We start from the raw sequence: 12,162 nt of genomic DNA, 5'->3' as shown, positions 1-12,162 counted from the left end.
CCCCCTACCCCGCCACAGGCCTGAGCCACAATAACAGAATTTTGGACAACCGAGGACAAAAGTCCCTAGTAGGATGGGTGGCCTCGGTGGCCAGCAATGCTGCTGTCATCCCTCGGTGGAGAAGCAGCCAGAGGTCACAGGAAGAGATCGGGCTTTGGCGCTCGACAGACTTGGGTAACACTGTGGCTCCTGCACCTTCTAGCTGCACGGGGTAGGGCAAATGGACTCACCTACTTGAGCCCACATCTCCTCAGCTTTAAAGTGGGAGTTCTAAACCTCGAGGAGTTTGTGTGGGAATCCATAAGCCACTGGAGTGTGGTCTTAACCTGCACGATAGGGGCTGTGACTGTCACTTTGAACAGTTTTCTTTTAGGAAGCAGCTGCTGCCTTTAACCAAAGTTAGAAATGTTTAGTTTGGAGGTGATTTGAAACTTATTCAAGCATTAAGATATTGGCTGTGTTTTTAATGAATGGATTTCTTGCAAGAAATCATCCCTCACCTATCATGATTAAATTTTCCACAGCTTAGCAGTTAATGGGCAGGTGATCTAATTAATTTCAATGCTGATTCCTCCATTGCTGGTTTTATTGTCTTGATTCTCTAAGGACTTATGACACTGCGTTCCTGGCAATTTCAAGGCTGAATGATTCTTAACTATTTCCTTATACTTCTGAAAATGTTTTTTCACTGTCGGTGTCTCCTATGTTTTTTCAAACAAATAGCAGTTTATTTGGAATGCCTTTGGGTGCATTAAGCATGTTTATAGTAACATGATAGAAAATATATAAAGTTTGGGTGATGGAAATTTTTATAAATTATTCTTTCTTCAGTCTTGATTACCAAGAAAGACAAGCCATCTCTAAGAAATGCCTTTGGGGCTTCCCTGGTGGCCCAGTGGTTAAGAATCTGCCTGCCAGTGCAGGGGACACGGGTTTGAGCCCTGGTTCGGGAAGATCCCACATGCCACGGAGCAACTAAGCCCGTGCACCGCAACTACTGAGCCTGCACTCTAGAGCCCGCAAGCCACAACTACTGAGCCTGTGTGACGCAACTACTGAAGCCCATGCATCTAGGCCCGTGCTCTGCAACAAGAGAAGCCACCGCAATGAGAAGCCCCTGCTCACCACAACTAGAGAAAGCCCGTGTGCAGCAATGAAGACCCAACACAGCCAAAAATAAATAAATAAATAAATAAAAAAGAAATGCCTTCATCTGAACGTAGTTGCGATAAATTAATGTCAGATTATTTTCAGTTACTAAGTCAGATTCTACTCCCTTAACCTTCTACTACTTTTAAAAAGCAGGGCTTTAATTGGGCAAGCTTTCAAAAGCACTCTTGTTTATTAGGAAGCAAAGGAAAATTATATTTCTTTCAGCATCTTGACTTTTACACCTTAAAGCCAATCAGTGAATGCCCATTAGTCATCTTATCAAAGAAAAACATACATTAAAATAATTTGTTTTGATTTATTAAATTTCCATTTGTCAGTGTTTTTTGCAAAAGCAGAGTGTTGCTGTCTTTAGGAAAGCACACTGAGCTGGGGAAAAGAATAACATGGAAGAGTCATGACAACGTAGACTTTTCTAAACAGATGTATTAAAAATACTGCAGTGTTAAGGGGACTGGACTCAGTGTTTTTCATGAGAGGGGGGCTTCCTACAAGACTGAGAGTTAAGGAGGGTTTTGAGGCAAGATTCTTACGTGTTATCAATGCTGCAGCCATGATGGACGTGGCTGGCGAGTCCTCTCATTTGCATGATTTGCTCACAGCAATGTCCGTAGTTGCCTGAACTTAGGGAGCCTTGACCGCAAGTCACACGTTCAAATTCAGGAAACAGGCAGTTTTCCCTTCTAGTCTCGTCTTAGTCACTGATCAACTGGGAAACTTCAGACAAGCCCCTGAACCTCTCTGCAGCTGGTTCCTCTGTTGTAAAATGCTGGGGGCCTCAGGCTTGATTGGGGATCAGAATCACGTGGAGGACTTGCTCTGCAAAGTACAGGGAGCGTGCTGGGCCCCACACCAGGATTTCTGAGTTGGCAGGTCTGCATTGGGGCCTGAAAAACGTGCATTTCTAACAGGTTCCCAGGTGATGCTGATACTGCTGGTTGGGAACCTCACTTTGAGAGACACATGTGTGCACAGGCCTTTGCGAGGTGGACTTTGATAATGACTCTGCTTGCTTTAAAAAAGCTATTGTTTGATAAGGCTGGAGATACAGCTTTGGGGAAAAACAGTTCTCCTTCTGCATCTGGGGCAGGGGCTGAGGGGCACAGTTAAGGGCACTGGGTGAATCACCCATCTGCAGGTGTCTACCTTTAAGGGCAGGTGACAAAAAGAGCCCCAGGATGGATGCTGTAGGCTCCAAGGGAGGAAGAACCCACAGGGGCAGTTCGAAGTCCCTGAAACCTAGGGCATCCTAGTCCAGATTTCGGTTACAGTGAAGAGAAATGCCCTTATACTATTTTTCTTCTCTCAGTCACCTTTTTGGAGAATTAGATGTATAAATGTCAATGCTGAGTGGCAATTATAGGATCAAAAACTTTCTGACTGGGGCAGACAGTTGGACGAGTCATGCTGTATTCCCACTTTGATGATGAAGGCCGGTTATTAATTTCAATAAGCTCTTTTTACCCAGTATGAGCCAAAGCCCTGGCAGGGTGGCCATGTTGATCCTGCAATGCACTGGGTCCAACAAGCTGGAGCAAGGCCTGGTTACCTGCCAGCCTCTCTCACGGTCTTTAGCTCTTTTAATCGGATCTGATCCCATGAGCTACCAATGAGGAAAAAAGTCCTAAGAGAAACTGAAAAATGTGTTCAAAGTCTCACAGCTAGTAAAAAAAACAGTCAGGGATTAAACGGAGGACTCCTGCTTCAAGTCCGAGTTCCCAGCCGCTTCCTAATGCATCCCTGGGGTCCTCGACTTCTTACAGATGCCTGCCCTGAGCTATGGTGTGCCCAACCAGGCTGGCATTTGCGGCTTTGCTTTTAAACATTTGATTATGCATGACCTATTTTTCACCCTTTGGCAAAGTATGATTTCTTTAGGGGAAGAAAGAAACCAAAACTCTTGAGTTGGATTTACAAGAACACAGTTTTCCAGGTCTTCTCTCTTCCAAAATGCATCGAGGTTGGCTTTGGGCCCTTTTTTTTTTTAAGATTTTTTTTTTTTTTGATGTGGACCATTTTTAAAGTCTTTATTGAATTTGCTACACTATTGCTTCTGTTTTATGTTTTGGTTTTTTGGCTGCGAGGTCTTAGTTCTCCGACCAGGGATCGAACCCGCACCCCCTGCATTGGAAGGCGAAGTCCTAACCCTGGACCACCAGGGAAGTCCCTGTGCCTTCTCAAGTCTCCTCAGACATAACAGGCAGCTCGTGGGGCTTTGGTGGCTTCTCTCGTTAGTTCAGACTCTTGTGAAGCTGATGTACCTAGTTCCCAATTATTCGGGGCCTCATAGCTCTACCGACGTATTACAGTAGATCAGAGTATGTGGACGGAGTGCGTGCCGCTGCTAGTAGAGAATCTTTTTACTAGTAAAATATTTTTCCCTGCAAATATTCCCTAGAGATGCCAAAGTGAAAACAGACCACGTGACACAGTGAAGCATACTGTCTTTCTTTCCAGGGAGTTGCGTAATCAATGATCGACATCACAAACTTTGTCCCGATCTGATTTACCCAAGGAGAGTTCAATCTCTGCTTCTGAAACAACTGCCCATGGGAGAATCAGTGGCAAACCAACTCAGTTCTGGAGGAAACCACAGGAGAAAGAATAAGAGGGGGCAGGGGCGGGAAAGAGACAGACTCTCAACCAAAGTACAGAAAACTTTTAATGAATTAACCTTACAAAAGACAATGGCATCAAAACATCAGACGTGTTTGGTACAAAACTAGTCCTAGGTTGTAAGAACTAATTCTGGTGATGGATGGTGACGTGCTGCTGGCACGAGACACGACAGAGCAAGGTGACGGTGCCACGGATCCCAGCTGGGCCCGTGGACAGTCACTGCAATGAGACACGTGGGTGAACACAGTCGGATTCCATGGGGGGGGGGTGACGAAATCAACTTAGTCACACATACTGTGTGTTTTAGTATCAGACTAGCAGATGCGGTTGGCGAGCTACCATATTTTTCCAAAAAAGAACATGCACCGGAAGATAATATACACCCCCTAGTTTTATTGCCTTAAGAATTTTTGTCTGTTTCGCCTCTCTCATCTCTGTCAGTTTCTCTGAAGGCTTTTCCGCTGTAATGCGCACTCCTTTCCCTTCTGCTCAGGAGTAAGCACGGTGCAAATGGCAGGGCGATCTTGGCACACATCAGACACCAAACGGCAGGCCACCGGGTCACAGGAATGAGTCTACAGAGGCTCCAGAGGACAGAACAGAGCACACACATCACAAACGAGGGACAAAAGTGGCAGTCAGAAAGTGCATTGTTATCTTCCTGAAAATACAGTCTTCTTGCCAAAACCGAGGCGACGCTTCAGGATGCCAGGTTGCTCTGGGAAAGGGACCGTGACATCTCTGTGTTCACAAAGTATGTCTTCAGGTCCCCCTTTCCTTTCACGTTGATTATTCCTCGACATGTGCACGTGTATCCCAGGGTCTGCAGAATGAGGCTCGTCTCCTCAGTAACCTGGAAGCACAGGGACAGATGAAGAAGTGCTTAGTGCCGGTGCGGACACAACCCTTTCAAAGGGCATTTGACTACAAGAATAAAGAGCCCCCCAATGTTCATGCTCTTTGACCCATTCATCCTACTCCTGAGAAATCAGATGAGAGAATAATCCATGAGAGGAAGAGCTTTCTAAGGACAATGTTTAATTCAGTGCTGTGAAAGTGAGAAACTGGAAACCACCTAAGATTCAAGTAATCTCCAGGGTTAAGTAAACTACGATGCCATCGTGCTTGCTTCAGCAGCACAGATACTAAAATTGGAACGATACAGAGAAGATTAGCATGGCCCCCGCGCAAGTATGACACACAAATTCATGAAGCATTCCATATTTTTGAGAGTTAAACTTGGGCCAAACATGCAGTAAACATTTATTTAAAAATGACTATTGACTACTGTTATTAGTTACAGACATCAGTTACAATTTATAGAACTGAAAAATAATGACATGTTTAATTATAATGATTTTAAAATAAAATTCAAATTTATGGTGTCCTGAAGAAAACAAAACAAAACAAAAAAACTACGACGCTATCACGATCAATGTCACGGATCAGACGATGAAATCATGTCGAACTATTTCACCCCCCAAAAAAGAATTAAGCCTGGATCCGTGCCATGATTTTAACCACATGAAGATTATGCTTTCACATGTAAGAGACCTGGAAAAAAGGAAGTAAACCTATGTTGAAGTGGTGGGATTTTGGATGATGTTTATAAATTGTTATTAATGTCATTTTCTAAAATAATAAATGTTAATGATAGATTTTAATATAGATAAGAGAAAACACACGAGAAGCAGCACAGTCGACTCTGCAAATGGCCACGTGTTTCAGGTTTAATACACATGAATAAAATGACCTAAAACTGAAAGAACATTAGGAATTCGCACCAGCCTAAGGGTGGACAGGATGCTCTGCGTCAGGTCTGGAAAGTTTCCCCACCTCATTGGATTGACTCGGGATGCTGAAAGGAGTGACCCCTCCGGGGCAGTCTGTCAATGTGACAGGACTCCTGATTTCCTGCCACTGCACCACGAGGTGAGGACCCCATCTCTGCACTACGTCCTGGTCCTGCTGGGTCAGTGGGCAGGGAAACCTGCTGGGTAGGACGGATCCTCTCTCCGAGGGGAGGGGAGGGGAGTCGTATTGTCTTCAGCTTGAGCATGCGCGGTGCTCTCGAGAGAGACCACGCCTAGGACCGAGGGCAGGGGTCTGATGCTTGCGTGTCAGAGGAACCTCCTGCAAAAGGCATCCTCTCAAGCAGAGAACGTGTGAGGTGCACCGACTGGGCTACAAACAAGACCTCAGCTTCTGAGGTGAGGGACCACCCATCAGGAACGTGGTCCCCCAGCCAGGCGCCCCAGGAGGTATCTGGGACCTGAGCAGAGAGGGAGGGAGCTATTTTCCCAGAAATCCCTGGTAACACTGCTCTGGAACCATGTGAAACAGCAGGCGAGGAGGAGGGATTTCATCCCACTTCATCAGAGGAAACAGCCATGCCACCTGTAGGGCCCAGCCACCTTGGGTATGTGGGTGACGCACGTGCTGGGCGCGACACACGTGTGTTGGGCATGCCACACCACAATTTTTGTTCTGGTGTGGACACCGTCAGGGGGCTGTGTGGTGTTGGGGCAGCAGCAGTGGCAATGAGCCAGCCCCTTGGAGCTGAGGGAGGCCTGGAGGATGGACACTGCCATGGGGCAGAGGTGGCAGCACATCAAAACCACAGGAGGGCTGGGCTTCTAGAACCCAGGACAGCATCCAGGGGGCCCCAGAAGTAAGGCTGAAGTGTGTGTTGTGACGATCTCAAGGGCAGGCTGTGGGAAAGAGCTAGAAAAATCAATCTGTCTTCTGCAGTGTGACCCAGTGGCTGGCCCCTAGCAAAGGGGCCAAAGTGTGGATCTTTCTGAGCAGAACAGGAAGGAAAAGGGGGATGCAAAGTCCAGATGCTCACGTCCTGCCCTCCCCTGGCTGGGCCCAAGTTCCGGAGAAGGAGGATAGGCTGTAGCTCGGGAACATTAGATAAGAACTGAAAAACTATGGACATAGTCAAGAAAATCAGATGACAAATATATTCTCCTGATTAGAGTTCTTAGGGGCAATCAGAATTAGAGATTGCTACAGACACTCGGCTTCCGGTCTTCCACGCAGGGAGCAAACACATCGTTTGAAGCCTTGCAGGGTAATTTTGCAGTTGAGGCTGGTGCTGGGCAGCACGCCCTTGGCATTTTTGAGCTGGCCATCGGAATTTGTATCGCCAACCGCACAGTTATCGTGACATTCAGAGAGCCATCAACCTAATGAACTCCAGCTACGATTCCTCCAAGTCCAGGGCAAGCCTGGCTGGGGGACGAGGGGCTTCCTATGCTGTTCTTGGGGCACAGGAAGCATGGTGGGAGTGTAATCCTCTTCAATAAAAAGAATTTGTTCTTCAGGCCCCGGGGAAGCTTTAAATATTCTCAGCATCATTTTCAATTTTTCCTGGCATCTCACTACTGGTTTTTTCGCACATAAATGGAGATGAGAGGCTAGTGGAGCTGGGGTGAGCTCTGCCCTCCGGAGAAAAAAACCTACCCAGATGCGGACCCTCCAGCCGCTGAACTGAGTGAACACGCAGGCCTGTGGAAGACATCCCTCACTCTGGACAGGCTGAAACCTGTCTTGTTCCCTCCCCGGGCTCAGAGAAAACGCACAGAGACGGTCCAGGTGGCTGCACGGCACTAAGTCACCGGACTTTTATGAAGCCCAGTTTCCTCTTAGAGACACACGTGATCATTGTCAACATTGACCTGTAGGGGATTTACGGTCTCTGGGAGGGCATGTTCCCCTGACCGGCCTCTCTCAGATTGCTTTTGATACTTATCCTAAGTGCTCGAAAAGTGCCTGGAGAGTCGTGAAGCATGCGGAACTACAGTCCATCTTCCGAACGTTCCTGGTGTGCGGTGGAGGCCTAGGTTGGCCCACGGGTGGGCGAATGTGTTCCTGGTAGGAGCCTGCCTTTCTCCCCACCAAGCAGAAGACCCGGGCTGCCCAGGAGCGCTGGAGCATCCCTGGGCACGGGGAGCGGCCAGCCATGTACCGACAGAAAGCCCTAGTCAGAGGAGCCCCATTTTTGCTGAAAGCTTGGTCTGGGGCGGATCCCATGAGAACAGCCGGCTCTATTTTTCCTTGGCAGTGGCCAATTTGGCCGGGAAGGCCTGGGATACTTCCTCTTTTCCTCCACACTCCTCTTTTCTTCTCTCTCTCTTCTCTTTGTTGGATGGTTGCTAACTTTTCAGCAATTGCTGACTCATGTTCTGACTGCAAGGCGAACACGTAGAAGTCACGCGTGTCACCTTCCATCTAAAGGTCAAGCTCTGCCTGAGAAAGACCACGGAGACAGGATCCTCTAGGAGGAATGAGGGAGAGTCACACTGAAAGCAAGCGAGCTCTGCAGGGGTTTCACGAAAAGCCCCTTCTAGGTGATGCTGGAGCTGACAGCTCCCTGCAGAGGTTAACAATGGACTCCAGTGTCCATCGTACTTTTGGGAGGCAGGGTTATTTGAGGATTTCCGCCAAGCTGAGGCGCAGAACAGGGGCTCAGGGAATTCTCTGAAGAGGACAAAAAACCGATAAAGCCTGTTAGCTGTGTCCAGTGATTTTCATACAAACTTGCCATTTGGCAGGAATTTATCTTCCAGAAGACAACAAAGCTGGGGTGAAATGTGGAACCATTGCTTTTTGAGGGCGAGGAAAACAGAAAGTTCCACATAGACACGCAGGCACGCGCGCACACACACATACACACACACATATCCTTCTCCTTTGGGGAGTGAGTCTCTCATTCTAGGTGCTGGTGCTGTAACCCAAGCAGGTGTGCGCAGTCACCACTGCTTTTAACTTGTCAGCTCTTGGAATTCTCCCCCTTGGGTGGATTCCAGAGCCTTCCAGTCATTTCCAGATATCTGAATCCCATGCTAGTCTGATCTATTACCGTCATTTCACCTCACTCCATTTCATCTCTTCCTCTCCACAGTTGGCCCCTTCACTCATCCTCCAAGTTCAGCCCCTGGGGAGCGGAAGGCAGGTGGTCACATCTGGTCTGGGTTATACCAAGGAGAAGGGCACCCCTGCCGCCCCTCCCATCAGGTGGCCGCACTGCCCTGTTGGTCGCTGTGATCACTTATTTTCCCAAATGCAATAACCTTCATACTATTTCACAATTTTTATGGTTCACAGTTAATGCAGAAACGAATTAGTATTTCCTCAATAAAAAGTTTAACTAAATTACAAAGTTTACTTTCTTCCCTCTGTTTCAATATATTATCCTTATTATATACTTATGCATGATTCCCAAGACGACAGACATGGTGGATAACAACAGAACAGACTAAATTACCTGGATTTTGTCCAGGACGCCAGTGCTGTCCATCCTACTGGCCACATTTACGGTGTTGCCCCAGATATCGTACTGTGGCTTCTGAGCTCCGATCACACCGGCTATTACAGGGCCATGGTTAATACCTGTGACACACCAGAACCAGCTGAGCACGATTTGAATCATGAACTTGACAGTGTAAGCAACTGTCTCAAACAGGAAAGTTTTACAAGACCATTCCTGAACCATGATTACGCAGCAAACATTCGCCCAACTCATGGAACTCTAAAACAAAGAACCATAATTCGTCTAACGTCATCATCTCAAAAACAGTAAAACGTTTGTCTTTCTTCCTCTTCTTGATTCGCGCTCGTATGTCTATTTACAATTATTCTGTAATAGCGTAAAATTGGTACACTTTATAAAACTCAACATTATAATTGTTTTTCTATGATGCCACATAATCTTAGGCAAGAGATGATTATCTTGTTCTCCGATAGTTTTGTGGTTAATTACTTCTGAAATGCACCTATTTTAATTTTAACCGGCCGCAGCGAGTCTGTGAACTCTATTTATTGGCCGTCCTGCCGCTGGTGGACTTCTGGGTTCCCTCTAATGTTTTGCTTAAACCACCACCAGCCCCTTGACGTGTGTGCTGCATTTTCTACCTGCCATGTACTATTCTGTGAGCTTGACATGTACAAGCTTCTAATTCTCACAGACCCCTGCCTGGGGTCTTCCCCCACCCCCAGTGTAGCAAGTAGGACGATTCCTTGTCCCAAGAACTCAGTTCAAACACACGGACCCACAGTTGTTATGGGCGTCCAAGAGGTAGGCCACAGAAATAGAAACAGAGGTATGGACACTGGTTGATTTTTCCCCCTATATTTTCTCCTGGATCTAAGACCCCCTCCTCCCCAGGCTTACTGCAGTAATCAAATCGTGTGGATTAATGAGGGTGTTTCTGAGAGATTTCACTCCCCACTACTGAACTGCTTCGTGTACAAGCCCAGTTATAGATCGGAGGCAAAGCCTCCCCTTTGCAATGGTAAGTGGGGCAGGCAACACAGCACAAACGTTGTTCCACACAATCCCTGAAGGTACGCAAGACTGAGAAAGAAGTTCTCCTTTGCTTTTGTGGAGTATTCAGTAAAATTCAAATCTCTGTTTCAGACATCCCGAATAATTTATTCCTGCTGCTGGCCGGTGATCTCAGACGCCACTGCCCTCAGCTGTCCTTCTGGCTGCTCTGAGCCCCTGCTTGGTCAGTGGCTCTGGGCCAGGGCAGAGAGCCTGGGGCCGATATTGCTGGCAGCGGAGCGATCTCTGCTGAAGCGCAGGGGTGCTTCCCACTCACTGACTGACTCTACAGCTTGACGTGCGGAAAAGGACATTAGGAGCAAGTTTGGCTCTTACTATGCATCATGATTTTGTAGGGGCTAATATTACCTTTCTGAGTTCCTACTGTGAACTGCCACTGGATGGCACTGTGTCCAAAGATGGGGCTGGGAAGCTGCCCTCGGGAGAGACGGAGGGTTTGGGGAAAGGCAAGCTTGGAGGCCACGGACACACTGAGCAGGGCTTCCGCAGACATCAAAAAGAGCTGGTGTGTGGGGTGAGTGTATAGATATTAATAGTTATTCAATAATCAGTGCAAAGTAAGCACTCAATAAGTACCTACTTAAGGAAGTCCATTAACTTGCTCACATTAATTTGGAAAATATTGTTATGGTCCAGACCAAGAACCCTGGGCTTTTGATGTGACAGATATGACTAGCAAAGAATTGTCCCGTTCCCCCTCACAGTGAAGGGCAATATTGTTTTGGTCCATACACATTTGACAACAGATGGAGTGGGAGGTTGGGGTCAGCAGCTTTTCTGTGTAGAATGGATAAACCACAAGGTCCTACTGTACAGCACAGAGCACCATATTCAATATCCTATGATAAACCATAGTGGAAAAGAATATTAAAAAAAATGTATATATGCGTATAACTGCATCACTTTGCTGTACAGCAGAAATTAACACAACATTGTAAATCAACTGTACTTCAATTAAAAAAAAAAAGACTATTTGACAGGGGTCATTCTGCCATGCAATTGGTTTCTTTTTTAAGGAGCACACTATGAAAGTTTGAGGATCCCATTTTCCAAGCTGTTAAAGCAATAAAAAGCTCCAGGCGAAAGGGCCACCTCCACGTTCAGCTTCCTGCCCACCTGGCCCTTCTCATCTTTGTACGGGTGGAGCCAGAGAAAGGTCCACTGGGCACACAGATGAGAAGGTCTAAATAAAAATGTGTTCAGATGCTCACAATAAGACATACATGCAGTGAAGAGAATCCCATTTGCTCCAGAAATGTGTAATATTTCTGGGTTTTACAATTCAGAACATATGAACACCAAAGGAAGAAAATAGCCCCAAATATTGGGATTTTTTTAAAGTTGAAATTTGTATGCAAGAGAGGTGAAAAGCCACTCAGATAGACTTTGTTAAAAGGACTACTCTTACATGGATTTGCTTTCAGAAGCAGCAAAATATGTTGCCAAGAACAGCATAAAATGGTCAAAGAAGCTCTTACAAATCACAAATGGCTGCAAGTGACCATGCAAACGTCGCAAGGCGGTGTGTGCAGACCTGAGGGTTTAAAACACACTTCTTTTGGATAGACATTTGTAAAGGGCAAGGGAGCATGGAACATGCTCAAGAATCAACTTAAAGCAAGGGAAGAACTTACTTGAATTTTTTTTTTTTTGGAAGAAAGTTGGCTTTTTCTCTGGGATTGGAACGTTCAATCTGAAAAGCTCCAGCTCTGTTAGAATTTAGGACACAGTTGGGGTTCTTATAGGTTGTGACCCCAGGAGTATGGGGACTATTCCAACAATTCCAAGATGCATTTTTAAAAAAACAGTCTTACATCTTTGAAGTCTGGATGCATCTTATAGCCCATAGTGGGTCCTACTATCATAAAATGATGGAGGGTTTTACAGTCAGGCTTGCATCAGCTCCTGGCATGGCTGAAGGCTGAGCCTACCATGACCTGCAGAAATGACCGTGGCTGGAGAGACTGAGACCCGGCTCAGGGTCCACTTCTGAAACCAAGTGCTTGCGGCCTGGGTGCAAC

General features: G+C 46.5%; 1 protein-coding gene across 2 annotated transcripts in view; it reads right to left on the bottom strand.

The window, feature by feature from the left end:
* Positions 1–3,824: 3,824 nt before the first annotated feature.
* ADCY2 (adenylate cyclase 2) overlaps positions 3,825–12,162 on the bottom strand; it is a gene marked incomplete at its 5' end in the record, with an annotated part of 433,407 nt that continues 425,069 nt past the window's right edge. For both annotated transcript variants that reach the window (XM_082650879.1, XM_082650880.1), the window contains 2 exons: positions 3,825–4,642; positions 9,062–9,186. In XM_082650879.1, the coding sequence (XP_082507005.1) occupies positions 4,490–4,642; positions 9,062–9,186 (278 nt within the window). In that variant the 3' untranslated portion in view covers positions 3,825–4,489. The remainder of the gene's footprint in view (positions 4,643–9,061; positions 9,187–12,162) is intronic.

The sequence above is a fragment of the Grampus griseus genome, assembly GCF_964374135.1.
Source record: "Grampus griseus genome assembly, chromosome: 3".
Lineage (NCBI taxonomy): Eukaryota > Metazoa > Chordata > Mammalia > Artiodactyla > Delphinidae > Grampus > Grampus griseus.
The sequence above is the reverse complement of the archived record's forward strand: the minus strand, read 5'-3'. Positions and strand labels throughout refer to the sequence as shown.